General features: G+C 43.9%; 1 protein-coding gene across 1 annotated transcript in view; it reads right to left on the bottom strand.

Moving 5' to 3' along the window:
* LOC139384069 (ryanodine receptor 3-like) overlaps nucleotides 1-27,505 on the bottom strand; it is a 159,766-nt gene that overhangs the window by 14,140 nt on the left and 118,121 nt on the right. Inside the window, exons 44-89 of the mRNA XM_071128705.1 lie at nucleotides 27,098-27,201; nucleotides 26,771-26,906; nucleotides 26,082-26,268; nucleotides 21,562-21,670; nucleotides 21,268-21,388; nucleotides 20,440-20,609; nucleotides 19,408-19,628; nucleotides 19,171-19,261; nucleotides 18,494-18,634; nucleotides 17,560-17,723; nucleotides 17,216-17,294; nucleotides 16,857-16,946; nucleotides 16,564-16,710; nucleotides 16,388-16,450; nucleotides 16,199-16,274; nucleotides 15,959-16,082; nucleotides 15,712-15,827; nucleotides 15,528-15,595; nucleotides 15,310-15,431; nucleotides 15,089-15,138; nucleotides 14,935-14,995; nucleotides 13,837-14,075; nucleotides 13,633-13,714; nucleotides 13,410-13,540; nucleotides 12,982-13,302; nucleotides 12,490-12,730; nucleotides 11,685-11,772; nucleotides 11,469-11,561; nucleotides 9,451-9,621; nucleotides 9,278-9,337; nucleotides 9,041-9,175; nucleotides 8,691-8,803; nucleotides 7,063-7,159; nucleotides 5,268-5,377; nucleotides 4,932-4,983; nucleotides 4,782-4,838; nucleotides 4,571-4,670; nucleotides 4,424-4,503; nucleotides 4,253-4,329; nucleotides 4,057-4,130; nucleotides 2,721-2,738; nucleotides 1,794-1,874; nucleotides 1,523-1,611; nucleotides 1,299-1,427; nucleotides 1,077-1,181; nucleotides 288-369 (exon numbers count right to left, since the gene is read on the bottom strand). Coding sequence (XP_070984806.1) covers nucleotides 288-369; nucleotides 1,077-1,181; nucleotides 1,299-1,427; nucleotides 1,523-1,611; nucleotides 1,794-1,874; nucleotides 2,721-2,738; nucleotides 4,057-4,130; nucleotides 4,253-4,329; nucleotides 4,424-4,503; nucleotides 4,571-4,670; nucleotides 4,782-4,838; nucleotides 4,932-4,983; nucleotides 5,268-5,377; nucleotides 7,063-7,159; nucleotides 8,691-8,803; nucleotides 9,041-9,175; nucleotides 9,278-9,337; nucleotides 9,451-9,621; nucleotides 11,469-11,561; nucleotides 11,685-11,772; nucleotides 12,490-12,730; nucleotides 12,982-13,302; nucleotides 13,410-13,540; nucleotides 13,633-13,714; nucleotides 13,837-14,075; nucleotides 14,935-14,995; nucleotides 15,089-15,138; nucleotides 15,310-15,431; nucleotides 15,528-15,595; nucleotides 15,712-15,827; nucleotides 15,959-16,082; nucleotides 16,199-16,274; nucleotides 16,388-16,450; nucleotides 16,564-16,710; nucleotides 16,857-16,946; nucleotides 17,216-17,294; nucleotides 17,560-17,723; nucleotides 18,494-18,634; nucleotides 19,171-19,261; nucleotides 19,408-19,628; nucleotides 20,440-20,609; nucleotides 21,268-21,388; nucleotides 21,562-21,670; nucleotides 26,082-26,268; nucleotides 26,771-26,906; nucleotides 27,098-27,201 — 5,265 coding nt within the window. The remainder of the gene's footprint in view (nucleotides 1-287; nucleotides 370-1,076; nucleotides 1,182-1,298; nucleotides 1,428-1,522; nucleotides 1,612-1,793; nucleotides 1,875-2,720; nucleotides 2,739-4,056; nucleotides 4,131-4,252; nucleotides 4,330-4,423; nucleotides 4,504-4,570; nucleotides 4,671-4,781; nucleotides 4,839-4,931; nucleotides 4,984-5,267; nucleotides 5,378-7,062; nucleotides 7,160-8,690; nucleotides 8,804-9,040; nucleotides 9,176-9,277; nucleotides 9,338-9,450; nucleotides 9,622-11,468; nucleotides 11,562-11,684; nucleotides 11,773-12,489; nucleotides 12,731-12,981; nucleotides 13,303-13,409; nucleotides 13,541-13,632; nucleotides 13,715-13,836; nucleotides 14,076-14,934; nucleotides 14,996-15,088; nucleotides 15,139-15,309; nucleotides 15,432-15,527; nucleotides 15,596-15,711; nucleotides 15,828-15,958; nucleotides 16,083-16,198; nucleotides 16,275-16,387; nucleotides 16,451-16,563; nucleotides 16,711-16,856; nucleotides 16,947-17,215; nucleotides 17,295-17,559; nucleotides 17,724-18,493; nucleotides 18,635-19,170; nucleotides 19,262-19,407; nucleotides 19,629-20,439; nucleotides 20,610-21,267; nucleotides 21,389-21,561; nucleotides 21,671-26,081; nucleotides 26,269-26,770; nucleotides 26,907-27,097; nucleotides 27,202-27,505) is intronic.

Genomic DNA, 27,505 nt, shown 5'->3' with positions numbered 1-27,505 from the left:
TCAATACGGCCCGTGGTCTGATTGAGTTTGACACCCCTGATTTAGAACAAACAATAGAAAGTACAACGTAACCATAATACAATCTGCTAATTGAATTGTCCAAGTAGAATGGATAGGTGTTTGATGTCATGTAATATCATTTCAAGTAAATACATCTGTTTAAAGGGTTTTAGGCACAAAATGGATAAAATAGAGCATATGCTGGTAGCGAGTGTTCTCAGTGCCTCTAGATATGACCACAAGGTGTTCCGTGATGAGTCACGACTGAGATGAAAAGGTAATAGAACCTTCCAGAAGGGAGAGCATCATCACGATCATGTCCTTCTGCAGGTCCAGCAGCTCCTTCAATAACTCAATCTGACTTGAATCCTGGGGGAGAGGAAACGAAAGCAACTTTGTGACACATCCTTCACCACATCAAAAAGGTTAGCGCAGCTCTCTGTCTGGGGCCAGTCCACCGCTAATATCCCAGCATGGCATTTGGAGAGATCAAGGCCCTCTGAGAGCGCTAGGTCCCAGCCATCCATCAGCACACCGGCTAATGTCATTCTGTCGGGCCCAAGCAGATGGCTGGGAGGGGCTGACTCATTTTGGGCCTCCTTTGAGCCGGCTCACAGCACATAATAAATCTGAGGAGGGACTTTGATTAGCTTAATCAAAACGCGCCCAGCCGCCCTGTCAATCTGTCCACCTGCAAACAGCCCTGCCCCTCTGGATAACCCTGAGATAAACTAAGACGGTACAAGAAGTTTCATTCTGATCCCATCTGGGTTATTGGCTACAAAGCACATCTAAGGTGTCTGGCTGTGCGAGTGATGGATCTTTCAAATTAAGGCAGAGAGAAAAGCCTGTCAACTAGGCAGAGAGAAAAGCTTGTCAACATGCTGCAGAGTACATATCTGAGTTAAGAGAGACCTCTAGTGGCAACACAGTAGATTGTTGAACTCTCTATCCACATATAGTTTGATGTTGCATCACATGAACCAGATTCTATTCAATTTCATATCTGATGACATAGATTGAATATTTGTTGAGTAAAAGTAAGTTGATTAGGAAATTGTACTGAGTTGTATTACCTGTGACAGCTTCATCTGCATATTGGCAAACACATGCAGGAATCCCACCACTGCATCCCATAGCCTGCTGTGTGCCAGACTCTGCTGGTTCCCAATACACGGGCCCTAGCGTCACAAAGAGAAGATCACTAAAGTCAAGACGATTGGATCACCATGATTAACCATACAACACATTCCTGTCTGTGAAGGCTAGTTTCTTCCAACCCAAGAACCTTGTGTTACCTGTATGTACTCAGTGAGAGAGTTGAAGATCTGCTTGGCCACAGCCAGGGCTTTGGAGAAGTTCCGCTGGCCAGCCTCATCCATGATGTCTTTCCCAGAGTAGTACCAGTAGAAATCACTGATGGATTCCTAATATTGGACAAATCAACATGGAACACATGATACTGTAAACAGACATTACACACAAAGCATATACGGAGTGAAGGTGGGGGATAGTATTTTACCTGCAGACGGAGCAGGTAGTCCACAGTGCTGATGATGATATTTACTGTGGTCGTGTTCCCTGTTTGAGTCCGCAGGAAGTTTTGAAAGTCTGAAGAAAGAGAAAGTGGTCAAATACCAATGAATGGTTAGAGGATCAGGTAATGATATACATAGTACATTGTGGGCAGTAAACACAAATAATACGGATCAGAACTAAATACACAAGTCACAGGTAGGCTAGAGTACCTTAACCGGTATTGAGGTAAGGTGTTCTAGAAAGTTTGGACGTACCGTTGTTGTGTCCCTCACAGAGCAGTTGCAGAAACCTAAAGAGATCCTTAGTGAACTCATCGTTTTGCAGTACTTTGGAACCTGGACACAGGAGATGAGATTGACGACTGTCCCCTTTGGTTAGGAGGGGGCTAGAAATCAGGCAACCCCCTCAACCTGATCTAACACAAGCTTACAAAATGGCTAGCATAACTTTCACTTCAATACAAAGCTGCTGTCTAGTCCTCAAGCTCCTAGACTAGGAGTCGTTTGTCATGAAAGTATATGCTCCCTCTATGAGATATTCATATCACTTTGACTTGATATACAGTACATACTGTATGCAGGGAAGGATGTTCAGTATACAACTGCATGGCAGAGCTTTGTTGTTCTGTACTTCAGATACAAGCAAAGCTTTGGGAATGTTATTCTTATTCCTAATTTACTTTATCAAGTAATATTGGTTAGTAGTATCAACAAAAAAGAGACAGACAAGTTTCCAGATAGACCACAAGCACTAACTTTGTATAGGAGACCACAAGCACTAACTTTGTATAGGAGGAGACCACAAGCACTAACTTTGTATAGGAGGAGACCACAAGCACTAACTTTGTATAGGAGGAGACCACAAGCACTAACTTTGTATAGGAGGAGACCACAAGCACTAACTTTGTATAGAAGGAGACCACAAGCACTAACTTTGTATAGAAGGAGACCACAAGCACTAACTTTGTATAGGAGGAGAGAGAGTTAAGAGTCAGTCTGGGTCTGATGCTATGGATTGAACAATCTGACCATATGTCTTATTGGAGCATGCATTTGTTCCTTCAGATCAGTATTTTATTATTACATTCCAGACAGAGGGGAGGGGGAAGGGGTGGGAGCCGGACGGAGAGCAATCAGGATGGCAGCATTGCGAAATGAGTAGAATCTAAACCATGTATTTACCCCGCTCACTCACGTTGACTGCGACCGATGAGTTAAAATATGATAAGAAGAAACAAACAAAAAAAGCAGACATAAGCAAAGGAGAAGACATTGAGTTTCAATAAGTAGTAAGGAAGAAGAGATCTATATCGACATCACTTTAGGCGTTGGACATACAGTAGACATGCGGTTAAGAGTCTCAGGTAGGTAGATCTACAGGTTCTGCTGCACAGTTTGGCAGGACTGGTGTGGGACAGGGGGTGAGAAACACTACAGGACTGCAGTCACCATCACTTATGCCTGGTTACATGAGGTGGGAATGAGCTGGAGTATCTAGGAGAACATAGCCATTTACTGTATGCACTCCATTAGATCCAACCGCTTCGATGGTGGGTGATCTATTGTGTATAGAACTGTTTTCTATCTTGTTGACAGACAGTGCTCAGATGTCACATGACTGAGGAACATACAGTAGCACAGGCTCATGAACACAGACACAATGACATATGTGACAATGAGATGAGCTTTTTCATCACAAACATAAGAGCGAACGTGGCGCGCTAATGCTGCACCATGTATCTGTAGTAGCCGTATCACAGGCCTTCTTCTAACACAACAATGGCATGGGCCAATCATTAGCTGGTGGGTTGGACATCGGCTGACCAATCGTAATGACAGGTGGTGTATCCTTATGGACTGCTGTTATTGCTTGCTTATAAATATGAAGGAATAGCCTCCAGATGTAATCTTGACATGACCTCCATCACAAGGTTCAGTAAGTCTCCATTAATGAATTTAGTTTCTCTATGGGCCGATTCAGAATTTCCAACAAGGTGTTAATAGGAACCCAGTGACCACTTGGTGTAGCACAAGCAGTAAAAGCAACCCACCAAAAATCATATTAGTTGAATAATGACATTTTAGACAGGCTTTGTCTGTGAGCATTAACTGGTTGGTAATCAGAAGACAGGCAATTTATGACCCTGTGGCTGGGTGAGAGGAAGTGGGAGGGGTCAGATGAAATCAACATTGAGTCTTTAGAATTCTATATTTTTTTATCTACTTATTATTTATATTTTATACTTGTTTAAGGTTTTAGACATAACAAATCTGTACGGAGTATCATGGTTCAGCATTCGCCAATAGCACCAAGTGGACTTGACTCTCAAAGGTAAGAAAATAAATTGTTATCTTATAATCAAAACACATCTACAATTACTTTTCATTAACTCAAAACAATTCTAAGATATGCATGTATTTAATATATCAGAATTCAAATGCCATTCCTTTCTGACAGGAAAGAGAGATTACTGTGCATATGTCTGTCTGAGGTAGTCTAGTGTTTCCCCTCACTTACTTGATCCTTCCTCAGTCACCATCCCAAGACCTTCCGCTTTGTTTTGCCTTTCAAATGCATTCAAATCCAGGACACTAATGAATTTGAAGGAAAGAGAGCCAACGTGGTTTATATCTTTTAACATGTATAGTTTTGCTCTGTTTGAATGTCAAACAGTCAAAGATTTTTTATTTTTTTTGTTGTGATATCATTTTACCTGCAAGACTGCATGAGTCCTGACAAACTCTTGAAAAAGCCAGCATCTCCTTTTTCCTTCAGATAGTCAAGCATTTTCTACAAAAAAGGAAATACACAAAACAAATTGAGCTGTACTGTGCCACTGTACATACTGAAAAGATTGATATGGACGATAAATATTCTGATATACCTGCTGAACCAGTATGTTGCCTCCGTTGAGTATAGAGATGCCCAGCTTCAAGGTAAAGGTCACCATGGGCCCAAGCGTACCTAAAGAGGATAATCAGGGATCATACTGTGTGTGTGTGTGTGTGTGTGTGTGTGTGTGTGTGTTTACCTTTGCTGGCACTAATCATCTGTAACACCATCTCAGCAGCTCCTCTGTCATGCAGTCTGGCCTGCTGGTACAGAGTCTTCTGTTTCTCCATCTCTTTTTCCTAACAGGTCAACAAACACCATGTAAACACACACCATGTAAACAAACACAGCTCCTTACAAAACCATTGAAACTAGTCAAATCTAATATCTCGATGGGAGGTCCAAAACACCTCAAACGTTTTCTCTTTTCCTTCTTCATCTTCTTCTTCTTCATCTTCTGCACAGCTCTAAAGACAAAAGCTTTGGTAGTTAGATCTCTGTTGACCTCTACATGATACTAAAGACATGTATCCAAAAGCAGATTCATATAGGCTTTGTACCTTTGCCATCATGTCTGCATATGCAATATACAAAGGATCCTCTTCCAAAGAACTGAATGGAAAAGCAGGATAAACATGTGTGAATGAACCTTACATAACTAAACAAATATACTCCACAATAAACACATCTCTCAGGTGCATGACTAAGAATAAATGTGACACAATTACTTGTGCTCGAGGGCCTCTCCCTGTGTGGGGAGAAATGCTGCAGTGTTTTAGTTCAATGCGACAGTTTATTAGCCAAGGGATACACCGGCAATATTACATAGCACAGATGGAGCAAGCAGCACGATGCCAGGTGCCTAGGTGTGTGTGTGTGTGTGTGTGTGTGTTTACCTCCGCTCAGTGAGCGCATTGTGACTGAAATGCAGGATGAGCTGATGAAGAGGGTCTGGCTGCATCTCTGCCTCCTCCTCTTCCTCCTCCTCCACCTTCAGTTGGGTCTTCTGCACAAACACCCAGCCACACATCAGAGTACCACCCTACCCTGAGACCCAATCACCTGTCATTACAGAAGTGCCCTTTACCCTCTGAGACTGACAAAATGTGCCTACACTGAATTGATACACATTTTAAAGATCACAATAACTTTACTTTGAATTAGTGAAATTGCAAAAAATAAAATTAGTTGTTCAAATTACACTGCAACACGCTTCAGGAATAATGATTATCAAGGCCAATCTACTGGGCAAAAACTGGTTTAATCCACATTGTTTCCACGTCATTTCAACACCAAAAATATATGTGATGACATTGAATCAACATGGAAAACTGATTGGATTTGCAAAAAGTAAGGTATTTTTTCTATGGTCTTTTTTTTTCACCCAACCTTTAACCTTTAACCTAAATTACATTGTGAATTTTTTGTTGATTGCACGTTGACAACTCAACAAAATGTGAATCAAAACTAGACGTTGAACTGCCCCGTGGAAAGGTATCAAGCAGAAATATGGATAAGTTGCTATCCATATGCAGTTACCATTGCCATTATATAAAACAGTCTCCTCTGTACATCACTCACCTTAGAGACAACAAGGTGTACTTGATCAACAGAAGCACATTGAAATTAAAGATGCAGAATGTGCAGTCAAACCCTGTACCACCATGTTGCTTCATTACTAGTGTGATGGCCCATTGAATCACAGACTGAAAGCATTCCGGGTATGACACGCCACTCATCAGCAGACCATGCAGGCCCACACACAGGGACATACACACAGTACATTTAGATGGTACAGCAGTATCAAGGTTAGCGGTGTGAAGGTGTGTGTTCAGTAGAGATAAAGGGAGGAAGATGAAAGTTAAGCATGACTCTCCATGAGCCTGATCCATACTCTATAATACTTTATACTCGTCTACCACTTTATCCCTGAGCACCACAGATACTCTCCCAATGAACAGAGGCCACCAGGAAAGGATGGGGCAAAAATAGTGGTAGAGGGAATACTATTCCACATGGTCATCTCTTTTAGGATGTAGCCACTTTCCCTACATTTTAAATCTACCATATTTGTAAAAAGGCTTATAAAGTGTTATAGAGTGTTTATAACAATTTTTCTTCATTGCTGTTTTGATAAATGTAGCAGGTTCTTACACAGGACGGCATGGGGTTTTGAAGAATTTCAGAGATATCTAGAATCAAAGTTGTAAAGAAATCAACCCTTACAGGGACAGTATATCTTAATTCTTTGATTACAACCAATTCCTCAAACGACATGACTGTGACACTATACTTTGTCCATGCTGCAACAGAACATTTATGAAGGACACCACACCTTCCATAAATTTCACCAGTAAGCAGTAGCATCGTGGTTGGATGCTTTCTTACCCCTGTAGGAAGGGAAACAGCTCTAGAAACGGTACAGTTACAGTACAGTACAGCCGCCACTGACATCCAGGGTGATGTCATGCGTGCCCGCGTAGGCGTTTCAGTTTGCAAGGGACAGAGCCACACATAGCCAGGGGCAGAACATGGATGATTGGCAGAACCCCTGCGGCACTTGGCGGGCATTGTACTGGCGAAGCGTTCGTGTTGTAGCACGGCCAGGTGAGGACGGAGAAAAGAGACTAGCCCCACAGAGAGAGCACAAAGAGAGGGCTGGGCACTGGGGTGGACAGGTACAGTACTTACTGCCAGGTCCTGCACTAGCTTCTCTTCAAAAGAGTACGTCTCTGTTTCTATCCATATTCTCTGATAGCCCAGGAGGAAGAGGTTAATAGAGCGATGCCTGGGGGGGGGGGGGGGGGGGGGGGGTAGAGGGAGATTAGGAGGGTTAGCAGGGTGGACCAGGAGGAAGAGGAGAGGGTATTACGTTAAGAACAGTTAATACTGGTTAGTATAGGGCAGGGCTTCCCAAACTCTGTCCTGCTTCCCCCCCTGCACATTATGGTTTTTACCCAAGGAGCACACAGCTGATTCGAATAACCCACTCATCATCAAGTTTTGATTATTTTAATCAGCTGTGTAATGCTATGGCAAAAAACATAAAGTGCACCCAGGGGGGGGGGGGGGGGGGGGGGGGGGGCAGGACCGAGTTTGGGAAACCCTGTTATAGGGCACTGGCAAATCCAACTGGTCACCATTGAGAAACACCTTGGAAGTTTGAACTGTACCCCCCCCCCCCCCCCCCCCCCCCCCCCCCCCCCATTTCATAACATTTTCATGTATACCCCAGTAAAAATTATCACAGGATATATTTATTCTAGCAACATCTACAGTACACTGTAATGATTAAAGCTAAATAAAATATATGGTATATAAATTACAGCGACATCGGTACAGAAACCTATAACTTAGAAGAAAAAGCATTTGGTCAGAGTGAATATTTTAGTGATGAGTGTAGCTTTATAATAGGCAGACCAGTCAGAAAGCCAGTGGGATCACAGTATGAGAGTTATAGTTATAGTACAAACCATGGCTGGGAGGAGGGGGGAGGAACAGGAGGTCACAAACATTGTCTGAACATTACATTACCGTTAGCATGGAGAGCAGACTGTCATAGTCTGTATTCTCATGCATTTTTTCGAGCCAATAGCGTCGGTAGGCATTCAGGAAGTAATTATTACTTTTGTGCCTGAGGGGAGGTACAGTATAGTCATTCAGGAGAGATTAGAGAGAGGGTAAAGTAGCAGAGACAGAGTAGTAGATATATTGTAAAAGGTTGGTAAGCCACTGTCACAAAGGGTACAGAGCGAGTTATGTGATAGTATTAGAGGTGGAAAGGAAAAGTAGACTGACATTGCATCAAATGTCCTTAACATTTCTAGCTCTAACCTGACTCAAAAGGCCAGTGCCTACTAATTACTCAACAATATGATGCAATGTCACATTCTCCAAACAACAACAATAACTAATCATTTGCTGACGAGGAGAGACATGAGAGCACACATTAAAGATGGCCGCCCCCAGGTCGAGTCTCTGTGATTGAGTTACAGTGCAGCAGGGCATGAAATTGCTTGTGTCCTTTTCTATTCCTTGATAACGTCCTGAGGCGAGACATTTGTTCGTACAGATTAGGGGAGGGACGCATCATATTAATACAGGGTCAGAGCCCAGGAAAGAGGGGTGAGACTCATGAGGCATAGAGAAAGACATAGTGCAGGGTTGGAAATGAGAGAGAATGCTAAACTTAACACAGCCTGCTGCCTCCCAATACAGACATCAGCAGCTGGGGTATTCTATTGTAATATTTGACGATTATATAGTAATATTTATGTTTGTAAAGGACTGACTACACAACATGTAGATGGTTGTGATACCTGGGAAGATTGTAGAGAGGAGCCATGCGGAAACAGGCCACCACCGCACGCTTTCTCTGCTTGGACAGCAGCTTCTGCCACACACACTTCTTAGACCTCAAAGGCTGTTCCACCTACAATTAATAAATGAAGACAAAATATGTAAGTTGTAATATAACATACGAAACAGGGTGTATGGTTAGGATCACAAATGTGACTATTATCAAGTTGAGTAAAGATCAGAGAAGCAGGACATAAAGCATCCAGGATATAGATCACAGCTCAAGGATCTGTAACATGGATATAAGGGGCCCGGATAGAGAAGTGGATGTAGGCAGTAAGGGGGATGCATGGTGCAGCCAGCCACTGACCTGCTCCAGATGGAAGACTGCAGCCGATATGCTCTGGACTCTGAACACTGTCCTCTCAGGGTCTGGAGGCCCCTCGTTCTTCACCATCACATCTTTATACAGGTTCAGCTGCCACCTCACTGCAGGGTCGTCTGACTGGGGGTGGGTTAGTACAGTGTAGGAGTTAGAAAACATCACAGATTTTTGATAGAGTTGCTAGTTTTATGGATTACAATAATGCCATAATATACAGCTCACCTTTTCTTGAAGGTGCAAATTTTGCCGTACATGTTCCTTCACTTCATCATCTGTGTCCTTCTGTTGAGCAAAACATGAAAACAATTAGATACACCGTCATCAGGTAGTGTGTGGCCAGTGATACCTGATCCTCAATCAGCATGGGTCCATGTGGGCTAGGATGGCCCTCTCACCAGGAGGTAACGTGTCTTGGCCAGGGAGATGAGCTCCTGGTCCCCGGGGGTGCACATGTTGAGTCCCATGGGCAGCATCTTCTTCAGGGCAGCAACGATCAGGGAGGTCTGGATGGAGTAGAACTCTCCTCGCTTCCTCTTATGCTTCCTCTCCTGGTCCTGACCCCCTGACTGTTACCAGGACGGAATGACACATTAATAATTTCACCTGGCACTCACTGAAAAATGGCACTCTATTGGCACTCTATTTTCCATACAGTTCACTACTTTTGTCTGCAAGTTGTGCACTGTATAGGGAGCCATTTGGTAATATATCAGATGGGCCACAGTCTTTTTATAATAGCCAATGCAGTCACATTCTAAATTGCTACCTTGTTCTAACTGTGCTTATTTCACAGTGGGAGCACAGCAGCTGAAATAGAAACACCATTAACTGTATGCGCACGCACGCACGCACACGCACACACACACACCCCTCCGCCCAGTACAGGAGCTGAGTGACACAGGCTGACTACAATGCTCGTGTCGCGTTAGCTCGCGTTGCAAAATACATTTAGAAATCTAGATTGTTCAATTATTGCACCCACACTGCTCGCACGCGCCAACGAGCGTCTGCGTTGACATGGGCTAAAATAGAAGTCAGTTCTGACGCAGATCGCGCTGCAAGTCCTGCCTCTCCCATCTCCTCATTGGTTTATAGAAGCAGGCACCCACGTGCCATCTCCTAATTGGTTATACCCACGTGGGTGACTGAAAGACGAACGAGATCAGTGGCGGTAATGCACCTCATTTATGAAAGTTGCCAATCGCAATATATATTCAAGAGAACAAAAAGCCTAGAAGGAGGAAAGATGACTAGAAAATATTAAATTAACTGTTTGTGTGGATTAATTGTCGGAGTAGAACACCTTGTGCATTTCAGGTAAAATAACAACTCAATGTATATATACACCAGGACCAATTAGCTAGCAACAGCAAGCTAGCAAAATAGGACAAATTAGCTAGTAAATGCAATATAGCTAGCAAAATTGCCATAAAGGTTTAATGATTTTTGACCTGTCCCCAAATTAATGTAATTGGTTCAGAGTTTTTTTTGATATTTTAACCTGCTTGTTGTGATCGCGTTTGGTGTGGGGGGACAAAATAAATGCATGCACGATGGCGCACGTGCACAGCTGGTTTGGGTTCCGTGTAATAGAGACAGCCAGTGGGAGGTAGGTGCCACACACACCAGCGCAGGATATCCATCACCCAGAAACACCAGTGACGTGATCATGTTATTTGTCATGGGCGTGTTGACTTTCAATAACAGAGCTGGGACATGTTCGGCCCATAAGGGAATGAGAAACGCTCGTTATGATGACAAGCAGGGCTGATGAAGGAGGGGCGATAATGTGTAATGTGTTAACAGCAAGGCAGGGCAGACTATTGTGGTCCCGTGTGGCTCAGTTGGTAGAGCATGGCGCTTCCAGTGAATTAAGTGTACAAGCAGACAGGATTTAAAAAATAAAACTATCAACAAATCTATTCCCTGTACCTGAGGATGTGACATGGCTTCTGTTTGTGAGGGAATATTAGTTGTGCTGTTTGGCCACGGGGGTTGCTGAAGCAGGGAGAGAGAAAGAGCTGAATCTGCAGAATGGAGCCCAGTAACAAGGCTCAGCTGGAATGTGCTGACAGATAGCAGCAGGAGGTTGGACTGAGGTTAGCTGGGTTAGGATGTGAACATACATGACCACAGGGGTTGCAGAGTGCTCCAAGTTATAGTCGTAGAGCACTCCAGCAGTGGGAATATGCTGTAATGTTTTGCAGGGGTGCATTTGTGTCCCCTCCAGTTTAATCATTGGAATGTGATACAAAACGAGGCAATAGTGTGCTTTAGGATCTTGCAGATGCCTCCAAGCGGTCAGGTAGGCTGAGGGAGTGTTTTTTTCCGACTGGATAAACTTCTAAAAGCAAAGTTGCGCCCCTGCTATTTTGTCTGTCGCAGAAGGCAGCCACATTTGAATAAGCCCTACCTTTGACATCTTCGTCTTGCTATCACCAGTCAGGAAAGACAGGTTGTTGATTTCATTCTGAACCACAAAGTTCTGCTCTTCCCTTTTGAAGTTCTGAGGAAAGAGCAATACCAATGTACATGATGAAGACACCTTCTGCTTTGCTCATTTCTCAATCTAAAATGTCCTATCTATTTAATCGCTAGTTTGTCCATTGTTGAGAAGGAGAAATCGTACATGTGATTTGCACCAGAGGATGAAGATCTCAGCCACCATTCTGAAGAGTTCATTGGAGTCAGCGTCTGGTTCTTTCAGCCACCTGGACCTGCATGAGAAAGGAGAGAGAAGAGATTATTATTATATATAAAATACACTCATCAGCCAGTACCCGGTCCGGTGCGACCCCCCCCCATTGCCTCCAGAACAGCCTGAATGTTTTGGGCATGGATTCCACAGGGATGTTGGTCCATGCTGAGGCGATGGCATCACACCGTTTCTGCAGATTGGACGGCGGTACACCACAGCCACCAGCCTGTATCGTTGACATCTGGCAAGACCTTGCCTATGCCAAATCTTGACTCTGCCATCAGCATGCATGACACAACAGGAACCGGGATTCGTTGGACCAGGTGATGTTTTTCCACTACTTAAGTGTGTGCAAAGCTGTCATCAAGGCAAAGGGTGGCTACTTTGAAGAATCTCAAATCTATTTAGATTTTTTAAAACACTTTTTTGGTTACTACATGATTCCATATATGTCATTTCATAGTTTTGATGTCTTCACTATTATTCTACAATGTAGAAAATAGTAAAAATAAAGAAACTCTTGAATGAGTAGGTGTGTCCAAACTTTTGACTGGTACTGAATATGTATATAATACATTATAAGAGATGAACAAACATCCATATAATATCCTCTGCTCCACAGCCTTGCCCCCAAACCAGTGTAGTCTTGAATTACAATAGGTCCTAGGGTACTGATGAAACACAACCACATCATCTCATTTCACTCCACTGTAAACAACTCAATTAGCAGGCTCACCTGTTATTGTCAACGTAATGGATGAGCATCGGGTAGAAGGCGTAGAGGTCTCTGCAGAGCACAGCGAACTCATCCAAGATGAGGAGCTCAGCCTCCTGGGTGTCTCCCTTACTGTCAGCCTTCAGTAGCTCCTCCTCCGTCACCACCTTCACTGTCTTCTTCTTCAGCTTCTCCAGCGTAGGCAGGAAGTGACTCTTCAACAGAACAGCCCTGGCCTTACTGATGATGGGCTGGGCATACACTGCGCCCACAGAAGTCATAGTGAGAAACACATTGTCAGTTGTTTTTCTTAGAAATTAAAAATAAAACAATACAAAAGCACTCAAGCTAGGAATGCAAAAGACAATCTTTAGTCAGGCTATGGATCATCTGATCAGTACTGTATACAAATATGCAAATAGGTTTTCCCTCAAAAGCAGTATGTTTCCTAAAGCTCCAACCCACTGTGACCGACTGCTGTACACTCCCACCCAGTAATGCAACCCAACTAACCTGCGATCCTCTTCATCCAGGAGGCCTCGTCGATGCCCAGGTTGCTGTTGAGGATCTTCAGGATGTTTCCCAGGATGAGGCTGAGGTGTTCTGAGGTGACGGTGGTGGAAAACACACTGTGCGGAGACGCCTGGTTCTCTGGGCCCTTCTCCCACCAGTAGGACAGGTAGTTACACAGCATGGGCAGCACCACCTCGATGACGTGGGGCATCTCTGTGTAGCGCGCCCCAGACTCAGACATGTCGTTGATGTCCTTCATCAGGACGTCTAGACGAGGCATCTCCGGACACATCTCCTCCACCGCGTCTGGCATGCCTAGGACTACACAAACACAACACAAACATAACCACAACACAACACAAATGATAAGCAAACAACCATTTAATGCAGTGTTAGGGTATACAGCATCATAATAGTGTGGAACTCACTGGCGCGTTCGCGGGCAGTCTTGGTGTTGAACACAGAGCAGGGGTTGTGTTTGTTGAGCAGTGGCTCCAGGAAGGCCACAGGCATGGCGCCTGCCAGGGTGGCCAGACACTCCCCCAGAGCCGGCAGCTGCCTGCAGGGGAGAAGAAGAGACAGACACAGATCACAGCTTTATACTATCTGTGATGTGATAGCATTCTCACATCATTATGTAAATAATACTACCTTTCCACATAGATGTTTTTTCCAGTCCCGAGTGCATACAGGCTGGTCAGGATACGATAGCATGACACTTGGACATCGTCCACTGAAAACACAAAGCAGAAAGCGTGCTTATATTGATATGCACAGCGTCAGCGGCATGATTTAAAACGCAGTGCTCCACTCCTCCCATCTCCTACAGCTATAGGTCTTGCTGTGGTCACTCACAGAGCAGGTCCACTCCAAAGTGGTGCTGGGTGATGTGTTCAAACAGGGCAGTGAGGATGGGCAGTAGTGCCACCGTGGTGTAGTTAATGTTCTGGGACACGCCCTTCATCTGTGAGCGGGAGTGGGTGAACTTCCCCAACTTCAGGTTCTCAAAGGTCTTCTCCAGGTCCTCCGCTGCATTCTCGAAGAACGTCCTTAACCCCGCCTTCACCAGCTCTGAGCCAGACTTCATCACCGTCCTGTCAGAGGGAAGGGGTTAATAATGATGGAGGAGTGTGTAGTCTGTCATTGTTGCCATTTTTGCACACAATAACCACACAATGTCCCCATGTGGGATATTAAAGTTATCATTTTTGAGAACAATAATTTCCGTATGATTGAAGCGTTCCCAAAGGGCAGCTTCATTTTCGTAGAGAAGAGCCAGCTATACTACAGAGAGCTCCCAAGGGACTGTGATTTGAGCTCCCATCTGACCTTGAATATTTACAGTGCATGATTTATACAGTAAATTATGTAAATATCTAGATTCAAGGGAAGGTTGTCAGTGTAGGTATGTGCAAAACAGTTTGATACATTAAGCAGATTAGATTAGTCAATATTTTGTCAAGTATATTGTGACTCGTCGTAATGTTTTTTTGATTCTGTGTTGAATCTCCCAAAGGGAGGGAGGTGAAAGACAAAGCCTATGGGCAGGCACAGTACCATAACTACATCCTCAGTATCAACATCATGTTTAATGCATTGCTATTTTAACCTGCCTGAAACCACACATTGCTTCTGAAGAACACTAGGAGCCCAGAGCTAGCTACAGTACATGCTGTCTATGCATGCTAAGTGTACTCGTATAAATACCAGTGGGAGTTTTTTCTCTTAATGTCAATGATTCTAAGATGGCATGAATAACACAAACTGGTGAGAATAAACATGGTGTAATGTAAGTAATGTAATGTTGCATAGTTTAGACATGAGGTGGCCTCTTTTCCAATGACATTTGCTGTAAAATTGCTACGTAACAGACCTCTTTCAAACCTTTGAACTAATTTCAAACTCTGTGGACGTTTATTGTGACGTAGGACTATAGGACTGAGCTCCACCCACCTGGTGTCCAGTGTGTGGGCCAGGATGTGGAGACAGCTCACCATGGTGGTGGAGTCACTCCCTACAGGAGAGCACAGTACAGCGATTTGCACACATATCGCACACTAAGTCATTCATGAAAGCAATTTAAAAAAGTGCAGAATCAGCTCCTTACCGAAGAGGGAAATCCTGTGTCTGACAAGAGCTGCCAGTTTACAGAACAGGCTGGAAAAAAGAGAACGAGAGAAAAAACGAAAGCAGGGAGGTTAAAGTAAAGGGTAAGAGGAGGAAAAGATGACAAGATGAAGGGAGTAAAGAGAAGAGTAGGTAAGTAGCATACACAGGTAGTGAGAAAGTGTAACTCGCTGCAGGGTGGTGAGATGGTAGTGTACCGACCTGGTGACCATCTCCTTCTCCTTATTAGATGCATAACCGCTGCTGCTCAGGTTCTTACTGGGAGAAGACAGGAAGTAGAGACAGTGGTTCTTGAAGTACTGGTCTATCAGAGGGAGGAGCACCTAAAGGCAAAAAAAATAACAATTTAGGAGATGTGTGACAATCTCATCTACTGCATTTAAATGTTCATTTGTTTCACAGATTCACAATATTCTCACTTTGGCGAAAAACTTGATTTCTTGCTCATGAGGTGACTTGTCTGTCTTACCACTGGTAGCCATGGCCTCTGAAATGGCAAGGTCAAAGGTCAATAAAGAGAAGACTGAGGCAGCATGGTCCATAACAGAGAAAAGGTAGAGGAGCATTCAAAGACATGGATATGAACGTTAAGCAGGCTCTTACCAAGGTGGGCGATGAACTCCTGGGCTGAGTTCACATACTTGAGGAGCTTCTTGAGGAACTTGTAGGCAAACCTCTTCTCCATGGAGGAAGAGTCCTGCTCCATGTCCTTCAGACCTCTACAACACAGAAGGAAGGGAATGATGAAGTGTAATTCTGTCACACCAACGCACATCAATGTCTTTGGTCTCGACTGAAGGTGTCTTTAGTTTTCACACCCACACATGCACCCACACACGCACTCACTAACCTGGTGATAGCATAGCCATTGATCTGTAGGAAGCAGAACAGGTCCTGGGCCTTCTCTTTGTCCCGGGCCTTCTCTTTGGCAGTCAAGGTGTCATAGGGCACTAGCAGAGGGTGAGTTGCCCCACCTGGAACCACAAACAACAACACTGAAACAAAGAGAACCAATAAATCTCACATTTACTCTGACTACATTCCTCTGGCTCCTCCATCTCACAGTGATTGAAGAGTATTATAGAATCACCTCTAATTCCAAGGTCATTCTTTTTCTTCTTAGCCCAGATGTTGTGATAATTCTCAGCCACAACCTCCATCATGCCCTTGATCCAAAGAGCAAAGAGAACATCTGTTAATTAAATAACATATCCACAGCCTAGTCATAAACAAAATAGTTATTAACAGCTACAAATTAACAACTGTGAGGTTCACTCACCTGTAACTCTCTAGACAGAACCACATTGCTGGTGTCTATTGGTGTTGGGTTGAAACCGTTACCCTGCCAAAATACAACATGAAAAACGAGTTAGAAGTCGAAAGAAACATTGAACATCTGACTCAGCAGTCCTGGTATATACAGCACTAGGAGGAGCGGGCCATCAGACTGAGTACCTGAGAGGAGGACTGGGAGATCTTCCGCATCTTCTCACTCTCCCGTAGGGACATGGTCTCTCCATCCTTGGTCCTGTCAATGTTCCAGCCCATAGCCAGCATGCTCTTCAGAGTCTCCCTCACCGGCAACCTGTGGATCTCCTTCTCCTGAGGACCACAGGAGTTAACACAGCACACAGACACGGATACACACACCAAGAGTTAACAATCAGTTAGGTCACTAGTGCTCACATTAGTGCATGCTGTAGTTCAAATTCAAACCCTATGCTGTGTAATGCTGCAATGAACTACACCTTCTCTGTAAGGCCTTTGTAGATCCTGAGCTGAGGGTGCGTCTTGGCCTTCTCATCTATACAGTCTCCGTACTTCCATCCCAACATCACCTGAAGTGCAGAGACAAGTATGACCCTTCTACAGAGCTGATGTTACATTTTATCAGCTAGTTCTTCAACCCAAATAAAAACAAATAGAGTGAGCAACCCTGAAACAAGCCTCATAGTATTTCTTCCAAGAGCGTACTGCCTTTATAAAATACAGTGCCAAAGCATTTTATTCTTAATCTTTATGCCCTGCAATAAAGAATTGATTCCTGGTGTCATTTTGCGGCATCAAATACACGTTATCCTGGCAGAGGAGCTCATCTTTGGCCTACCTTCTCTGCTGACCATTTGTCATGGGAATGCTCAGCATATTTGTTGGCAACATTTTCCAGTTTCTCTGGAAGAGATATGCTGTAAAAACAGAGTAAAAATTACTCACTGCAGGTATAAATCTGGAGCATCCAAAATAATACATACTGGAATAAAGCATATGCAAATGCAGAGTCAAAGTATATAAAATCACTGCACATTACATCAAATAAATTGTGTGCATAATTGTAAAGTAGCTCGTATAAAAAGCTATTCAATTACAAGTCAGAGTAGTATCACTTTAATTAAATTGTCCTTAATTTGCTCGGACAGTCACCCTGTACACTAGTCTCTGATGGCCACTCACTTGGCTGTGCTGATGGGTTTGGGGTCGAAGTTGCCCTGAGCGTCCACAGACGCAGGCTTCTCCAGGGTGGTGCTGATGGTGGAGTCTATGTAGTCAGGTGGTAAGGCCCCAGATATGGCACTCAGACAGGGCATGGCCATCTTAAAGAGATCTGCATCGTACTTCTGCTGGGAGACAGTGTGTGATTAGTTAACTATCAAAGAAAGCTCCATTGAGATCTCAATAAGGCTAATCTAGTGACTAGAGACTGCAGGAATGGCTAGAGGATGCAAAAGATGCTTAATGCAGAGTTGTCCCAGTTAGTGGCGCAGTGGTCTAAGGCAATGCATCTCCGTGCAATAGGTGTCACTACAGTCCCTGGTTTGAATCCAGATTGTATTATATCTGGCTGTGATTGGAGTCCCATAGAGCGGCACGCAATTGGCCCAGCGTCATCCGGGTTTGGCCGGGGTAGGCCAAATTTGTTCTTAACTGACTTGCCTAGTTAAATAAAGATGAAATAAAAAATGTATAAATACAGAGAGCAGATACAGAGATTGATGATGTTCTCAGCCTGGGCTCTCTCTCACCTGCTTCATTTTCATGTGTGCACTCCAAGATGTGCACACATGTCCAGACAACTACATCAAAAAGAGGACCATCATGAAATGAATGTTCATATTCAACATCTACTTTGATTTGAAAAATGTAAATGCAAAAGGAGAAGGAAAGGCAATGAGACATTCTTACAAAGAAAATTCAATTGTATACCAATGCTCACTGTCAGAAACGTGGTACGAGATTACTGAAGGTTATGACCTATTGGCTTGATGATCAAAGCTCAGTACAGCCCTAGCTTGATTGGCTCATTATCAGCCTTTGAAGGCTTAACTAGGAGCCCTGTTGGAGACCTGACGTTCTCCTGGGTGCTGTGTTAGAGGTGACCTCGCTTTACCCTCTGTGAGAGCGAATCCAAGACACCCCAGAAGATCTTCTTTGTGAGGAGCAGTTCCTCGTCTGAGGCCATGCCGTAGCTGCCCCAGCCTGATGGCAGACAGTAGTACTTCCAGCTCTGCTCGTAGTGGTTGGTCAAGAGCTGTGGCGGACACACAGGGTCAAAGGTCAGTCCATTAGACTTAGTGGGAGGATGTATGTACACTCTGCTGTGAGCTACACTGAAGGACTGGCAAACAGACACCTTAGTAACTGGCATACCGAAACACAACACCCTGGCACTGAGCCAAACATCCCACGTAGGATCTCAAGCTGATGATACGTCATGCAAAATTAGTTCTTACTAGCTCAGCATAAAAACAGACAAGTGCCCCATGTGAGTGGAGGCAGAATCAACTGTGTTCACTCTTCCACAGGCAGGCTGCTATTATTACTACAGTCTCTCTGGAGGGAAAACTCTGACAGAGAGGAGCAGTGAAGTCAACACGGTTCAATTCTTCCAGGCTGCTCTCTGCTCTCCGATGCTCGGCTGTTGTATTAAAAACAGCACAACTGCCAACATCTGCTTAATGCTGGGAACAACATCATTAATAGGAGAGAGAGACGGAGTAAGAGACAGAGGGGGGGGGGGGGGGGGGCAGATGAAGAGAGCGGTAGAGGGATGGAGAGGACACATACCCTGAGAGGCATCTTGCAGTACTCTGTCAGCAAGGGCACGTCAAAGACCAGGCGGCGCAGGAGCTGCTGCAGCATGGAGGGGCGGAGGTACCTGCAGACAGAGGAGGACCAGGGAGGGAACAGGAGATCAGAGAGACATCATCCAGAACAATACTGCTTCTGTTTGTTTAGCTTAAGCATTTCTATGGCCACACAGTGAGCTTATTGCTTCCTAAAGTACATAGTGGAACACCTTACCTGCAGACAGCCAGCAGACACTCCTCGATAGCATCTCTCTGGGCCTTGGTGAGCGAGCGGCCCTTGGACAGCCTGTAGATGGTGTGTAGCGTGGAGTCGATTAGCGTGGCGTAGTGCTCTGTGCCAGCGAAGTGGGGGGCACAGCGGGTGAGCAGAGGAAGCATGGCAGAGCCAATGTACCTGTTCATGGCCAGAGCTGTCTCTGTGGTGCTGAGTACCTCCTACAGTGGAGGGTTCAGAGGGCACAATAGACCTGTCATCTAGCAGTCATCTCACCACCTAATCACAACTTCAACTGTTCCACAATCACTATCATTAGGTATGCTCACAGATAAGACTTTCAACTACTGCAAACAGAAGCCAAGTGTGAGGCTAAATCTGCACATTTGTCCTTAGGGAATTGCTGATGAGGAATTAAAACAGCGGAGCAAAGTCTGTGTCCTCCTAGAGCTAGTCATATCTACAGAGTACTACTCTCTAATACCAGGCCTGGAAGATGCTTAGCATCTTGCTGCAAGGGAATCAAGCAGACTTTTATTTGCTAACTGCTGGATTACGTGGGTAGTTGATCATTAGCGCTTCCTAGTGTGGATCAATGTGCTGCATGTTTGTATAGGAGTGGGGCGGCTGGTGGCTCAGGGGCTATTCTTGGACTTTATCACATTAACACTGTGCTGGGGCTGGGGTGGAAGGTTGTCTCAGAAAAATATCAAAAACAAGCAGAGCCAGGGATATTCCAGCCCTTGTCTCACCGCCTGCCTGCCCAGGCAATCACCAGGGTCAACCTCTACGAATACTCCAGTCAGCCCACACACACACCATACTTTTTAGACAATCAGTTTTAAATACACCAACTCCCTCTCACACACAAGCCCTTAAATACACAGCATCCACTCCACTCAACTCCCACATCCTTGAATACCTCAACCCACTTGTCTGGTAAACAAAGAACTAGATGGCAAAACAAACAACTTGATGCCTTTGCCAAATATGGTCTCCCACCTCTCAACTGAGGGTGAGCCCACCACCTACCGTGTCCAGAGAAGCAGAAGCTCGCAGGTCTGGCAAGAAGCCCACTTCCAGCAGGTGAAGTAGGAAGCTTTGGTCCTCGATACCATAGACCCGGTCCAGGAATAGCACCATGGGGGCCTTGTGGTCCGGGCAGAAACTGGCCGCCATATCAGGCTCTGTCACAGTGCCGTCTGTGGTGGAGATAGAGAGGTGGAGAAAGTGAAAATAGGATATAAAAAAATGGTGAGATACACAAAGGAGGAAAACAAAATAAGAATATGGAGGTGTTGGGTCTCTGTGTAAATATGACTTGTGTTCTACATGTCTTTCTTGCAGTATTCACACAGCTGGAGAGCTACCCATACATTACATCAAGTCTCTTCTGTTGAAGAAAGCTATATGTATTCATTAGCAGCACTGCAGGGTTTCTGGGGAGGGAGACACCGCTGAGTGATTCAGTTCCCACTGGGCATAGATGTAAATTCAACATCTATTCCACATTGGTTCAACGTCATTTCATTGAAATACCATGGAATCAACGTTGGTTCAACCAGTGTGTGGCCAGTAGGTTGTTGGCCAGCCGACAGCTCTCGTTGTGTGGCGGTGCTAGCTAGCAGCGTCTTAAGATCCGAGCGTTGCCTTGCATGTGTAGAGCAATCAATAGAGAAGAATACACAGTAACAGAACAGAAATGAGAGGGAGATGAGGAGAGCAGAGCAGGCTTACTCAAAGCTGTGGGAGGTAGACAGACATGCACTGTGAGCTGGGATCAACAGCACTTCAGCACCACCATTGGGTTTCCTACTTTATTATGAATAACTCAACCAATTTTATTGGGCAGTCCTCTACCTTTGTGAATGACAGGCATCTTGAGGGTTACGCTGATGATGCCCACCAGGTCTTCAGTGGGCACTAGGGAGCGCAGGATGGCACGGATACGCAGGGCCTCCCCTTTCCCCTTGTTAATCAACTGAGGGAGGATGAGAGAGGCATTAGTCCTATTGGTGGAGAACATACATTCATTCAACCTTTACTTATCCAGGTGAGTCAGAGTGAAGAGATGCTGAGATGTTTCGAATGCAAATGAACTCAGAGTAGGTGAGGGTTCATATGATCTGTGATGGGACCACCAGCTAAACTCACGTGCATCTCTGGGGCACAGCGTCCCAATAGGTCGATGAGGGCAGAGTAGAAGGACATGATGGCATTTCCCATGTGAACCACCTCTTCCTCCTCATCATCCTCAGCAGACCTGCCCACAACAAACACAGGAGGGGGAGTGAGAAGGTCTGATGGGTCTTGTTATCTTAACTAACTGATGAGGATCTTACAGGGTTTACTTCGCTATGTACTATTAGCTCTACCCAGCTAGCACATTTGGTTCCTTGGAGTTTTAGGAACGTATGTTTTTGGTTTCCCAATGGTTCTGGGAACAAAGCCATACGTTTCCTGACTGGTAAAATTAAACTTTTTTTAAACGTTCTTAGAACGGAAGTGAAAATGTAGCCTGTTCTGGGAACATACATTTTTCGGTTGCAGGGAGGTTCTGAGAACGCTTTACTATGGTTCCCTGAACGTTTTCCTGGTAGGTTTTATTACTTTCTGAGAAGGATAATTATAGGCTATTTGAAGGTAATTCAATTACGGTCTGAGAACATGTTTCATGTTCTGGCTTAGGTTAACAGGTTAACTGTTCACACTTCTGGCTTAGGTTAACTGTTTTGAATTCCAAGCACAGATAGGACAAATTAATCATGCTAACACATGCATTTCTTATTGTGGCATGGTGTCAGTTAGATTCAAACATGTGATTCAAACATGTGAGATAGCATGACATACATTTTTTACCCATGCAAAGCTGTTCATTTTAGTCTATTTAAACAGAACCCATTTCAAAGGAAACAAGCACTCTTTAAGACCAGGTGTGAACAATTAATGGATGCGGCAAACACACCTGAACAAGATAGTGGATAGATAACAGAATGTACAGTACCAGTCAAAAGTTTGGACACACCTACTCATTCAAGGGTTTTTCTTTATTTGTACTATTTTCTACATCGTAAAATAATAGTGAAGACATCAACACTATGAAACAGCACATATGGAATCATGTAGTAACCAAAAAAGTGTTCTCTCAACCATGTTCATGAGGTAGTCATCTGGAATACATTTAAATTAACAGGTGTGCCTTCTTAAAAGTTAATTTGTCGAATCCTACTTAATGCGTTTGAGCCAATCAGTTGTGTTGTGACAAGGTAGGGGTGGTATACAGAAGATAGCCTATTTGGTATAAGACCAAGTCCATATTATGGCAAGAACAGCTCAAATAAGCAAAGAGACAGTCCATCTTTACTTTAAGACATGAAGGTCAGTCAATGTGGAAAATGTCAAGAACTTTGAAAGTTTCTTCAAGTGCAGTCACAAGAAACATTGGGCGCTATGATGAAACTGGCTCTCATGAGGACCGCCAACAGGAAAGGAAGACCTAGAGTTACCTCTGCTGCAGAGGATAAGTTCCTTAGAGTTACCAGCCTCCGAAATTACAGCCCAAATAAATGCTTTACAGAGTTCAAGTAACAGACACATCTCAACATCAACTGTTCAGAGGAGACTGCATGAATCAGGCCTTCATGGTCAAATTGCTGCAAAGAAACCACTACTAAAGGACACCAATAATAATAAGAGACTTGCTTGGGCCAAGAAACACGAGCAATGGAGGTTAGACCGGTGTAAATCTGTCCTTGGGTCTGATGAGTCCAAATTTGATATTTTTGGTTCCAAACACTGTGTCTTTGTGAGACGCAGAGTTGGTGAATGGATGATCTCAGCATGTGTATTTCCCACCGTGAAGCATGGAAGAGGAAATGTGATGGTGTGGGGGTGCTTTGCTGGTTACACTGTCAGTTATTTATTGAGAATTTAAGGCACACTTAACCAGCAAGGCTACTACCGAATTCTGCAGCGATACTCCATTCCATCTGGTTTGCACTTAGTGAGACCATTATTTGTTTTTCAACAGGACTATGACACACTTCCAGGCAGAGTAAGGGCTATTTGAGTGATGGAGTGCTGCATCAGATGACCTGTCCTCCAAATTCATCCAACCTCAACCCAATTGAGAGTAGGAGATATCCATGACATCATGGGGATTTTCCAGTATCTATATTGTTTTCTCAGAAGTGGGGAACATACCTGAACATATATCAATATGGGGTTAATCATTAGACATGTGTAAGGATAACGTAGGCTACTGGATACGTACAGTGCCTTGCGAAAGTATTCGGCCCACTTGAACTTTGCGACCTTTTGCCACATTTCAGGCTTCAAACAAAGATATAAAACTGTATTTTTTTGTGAAGAATCAACAACAAATGGGACACAATCATGAAGTGGAACGACATTTATTGGATATTTCAAACCTTTTTAACAAATCAAAAACTGAAAAATTGGGCGTGCAAAATTATTCAGCCCCTTTACTTTCAGTGCAGCAAACTCTCTCCAGAAGTTCAGTGAGGATCTCTGAATGATCCAATGTTGACCTAAATGACTAATGATGATAAATACAATCCACCTGTGTGTAATCAAGTCTCCGTATATCAAGCTTTAAACATCCCAAGGAGCACTGTGCAAGCGATAATATTGAAATGGAAGGAGTATCAGACCACTGCAAATCTACCAAGACCTGGCCGTCCCTCTAAACTTTCAGCTCATACAAGGAGAAGACTGATCAGAGATGCAGCCAAGAGGCCCATGATCACTCTGGATGAACTGCAGAGATCTACAGCTGATGTAGGAGACTCTGTCCATAGGACAACAATCAGTCGTATATTGCACAAATATGGCCTTTATGGAAGAGTGGCAAGAAAGCCATTTCTTAAAGATATCCATAAAAAGTGTCGTTTAAAGTTTGCCACAAGCCACCTGGGAGACACACCAAACATGTGGAAGAAGGTGCTCTGGTCAGATGAAACCAAAATTGAACTTTTTGGCAACAATACAAAACGTTATGTTTGGCGTAAAAGCAACACAGCTGAACACACCATCCCCACTGTCAAACATGGTGGTGGCAGCATCATGGTTTGGGCCTGCTTTTCTTCAGCAGGGACAGGGAAGATGGTTAAAATTGATGGGAAGATGGATGGAGCCAAATACAGGACTATTCTGGAAGAAAACCTGATGGAGTCTGCAAAAGACCTGAGACTGGGACGGAGATTTGTCTTCGAACAAGACAATGATCCAAAACATAAAGCAAAATCTACAATGGAATGGTTCAAAAATAAACATATCCAGGTGTTAGAATGGCCAAGTCAAAGTCCAGACCTGAATCCAATCGAGAATCTGTGGAAAGAACTGAAAACTGCTGTTCACAAATGCTCTCCATCCAACCTCACTGAGCTCGAGCTGTTTTGCAAGGAGGAATGGGAAAAAATGTCAGTCTCTCGATGTGCAAAACTGATAGAGACATACCCCAAGCGACTTACAGCTGTAATCGCAGCAAAAGGTGGCGCTACAAAGTATTAACTTAAGGGGGCTGAATAATTTTGCACGCCCAATTTTTCAGTTTTTGATTTGTTAAAAAAGTTTGAAATATCCAATAAATGTCGTTCCACTTCATGATTGTGTCCCACTTGTTGTTGATTCTTCACAAAAAAATACAGTTTTATATCTTTATGTTTGAAGCCTGAAATGTGGCAAAAGGTCGCAAAGTTCAAGGGGGCCGAATACTTTCGCAAGGCACTGTACATGGGTTAATCATTCATTGGCAACATAGGCCTGAACTTGTGAAGGTCAGTGACTATGTACTTTAGTTAATCAACACTAGAACCACAAGCCATGTATATGTATTGGGGAGACATGTTACATACTGGGAAGATATGTTTGTATTAATCAAATACTATTAGAAAAACACATATTAGGAACATATATATGCAATAAATGTATTATTTTTTTGTATTAGAACTGTGGTGTCGCCACCAATATAATCTAAACTTGAGCTAGATAAGTCAGATGTGGGGGTAAACAAGCCAGAATTGAGACAGAAAGATAATGGTGGCGCAGGGCCAAGGGGTGTTAATCATTTACATAGAAAGGAGTTACTGTGTATGTTATGCAAGAGTGGAAAGGTATAAAAGCTCTTCCATGGAATTGCTCGGCTTCTGTTACTTTTGTAATAAAGTCTAATTGAATTTACAAGTTCCGGTATCTGAAAAATATTTGATTCAATATTTCCACGACAAGATTCAAGGAAAAGCAGCCAACAAGTGCTAAGTGCTAGTTTTGATGTTTTCACTATTATTCTACAATGTAGAAAATAGTAAAAATAAAGAAAAACCCTTGAATGAATAGGTGTGTCCAAACTTTTGACTGGTACTGTATATGTTTAAAAAATAACATTCTTAGAACGTTCTTTGAACGTTACTAATGTTTTCTTGTGGTTTTTATGGAACGCTTTCTTAATGTTCTGAGAACATGAGTTTAAATAGAACCATGAGGAAACCTGCAGAAAAAGTTATGCTGAAGTACTGAAATGCCCATAGAAGAATGTTTGTTAATGTTCGCTGAACGTTCTGAGAACATGACTTGAAATATAGAATGTTATGTGCCCACTGGGTATGCTGTTAGCTCTTGCTCTATAGCTATGGCAGGTACCGTATGTATCTTACATGTCAGAGCTGACCCCCTGGGCAGAGGAGGGCAGGTCCAGAGCAGGGTTCTCAGAGATCTTGATGGCCTCCTTCATGGCTGCTAGCAGCCCGTTACCCCCCTCTCCTCTCAGGGCCGGACCAAAACACTCTGGACGCCTGATCAGTAGCTTCACCACCACACTGGAGTTCTCCTCCACACTCTCACCTGGAACACACACACAGACACACACACCAGGTTAACAAAACAAATATATCAGTGGTAAACTGCATTAGCACATTGACATCGACACAAGATGCACATAACAATGCATTGGAGGTGGAAAAACACACACACATATATCAACAACTCTGACATAGACATAATACTCCAACGGGCACCCAAACGCCTCAGAGGTGAACAGCATCAGATATAAACCTCATCTTGTGAGTGCTTGCCAATGTATCGCTACTTTTTTTGGTCCATCACTGTCAGGAAGGAAATTAATGGCTGCCTTGCTCTTTCAGCCAGGAGCTGTTCCTCCACTGAGCTCTACTGGCACTGAGGTTGTAGCTCCCAGATACTAACAGACAGGCCCTCTCTAACCCTGCCTACACCCGGTGTGGATGGCACAGTACAGTACCAAGCCCCATTTTCCACTTTACCCTACAGAGACCAAGGTTCAGTACAGTAGCTGTTGACAGTCATTACAGTACAGTGTCCTAGCTACCATTAACAAAGACAGCAAAGCGCAGGAAGGAGAGGTAGCGCTCGCCCTCTATGGGGTTCCAACCGATGTCAGGGTAACCTTTGTCCAGCAGCATGGGACAGCTCTGGAGCCCACAGCCTGCTAGGTACGTCACCACCTGCAACACACAACCAGGACACAATCAGGGCACACCAAGGTCACAAATCAGGACACAATCAAGACACAACCAAGACAAGCTTAATAACAGACACATGGACTGAGGATAATCTTAAACACATAGACACAAAACACGAATTCTAATGCACACACATCAACATACACAAATCCACTAGAGACAGCATCTCCTACCTTATCCAGGTCGGGTTCCTCCAGGGCCAAGGCCAGGCCGTTATTGTCCATCACAGAGGAGGCAGCCACGTCTAGAGGAGTAGAGCCCCTCATGGCCGGAGACGCTGTGGGAAGAAAACATATATAGGGTCCCATTAAAGTAGCTTCTTTCTTACAGGCATTTACAACAATTATGGTATATAGAGAACGAATCTCCATTCCACTAAGTCTGAGGTAGTCAGCAATTGTGTAAATTTGTGTCTTTATTTATTTTTTTAATATATAGTGTGTAATGTCTATGTTAGTGTTTTAAATGTATGCAAATTGCAAAGTAATTTTGTCTGTAATGTATTTTTCGTTGTGTGGGACCATAAATCATAAATCATTGAGAAAGAAGATAGTGGGAGTAACAAAGCCAACAGCAGGGGG

The sequence above is a fragment of the Oncorhynchus clarkii genome, chromosome 25, assembly GCF_045791955.1.
Source record: "Oncorhynchus clarkii lewisi isolate Uvic-CL-2024 chromosome 25, UVic_Ocla_1.0, whole genome shotgun sequence".
NCBI classification, from domain to species: domain Eukaryota; kingdom Metazoa; phylum Chordata; class Actinopteri; order Salmoniformes; family Salmonidae; genus Oncorhynchus; species Oncorhynchus clarkii.
Note: the sequence above shows the minus strand (reverse complement) of the source record. Positions and strands in the feature narration are given on the sequence as shown.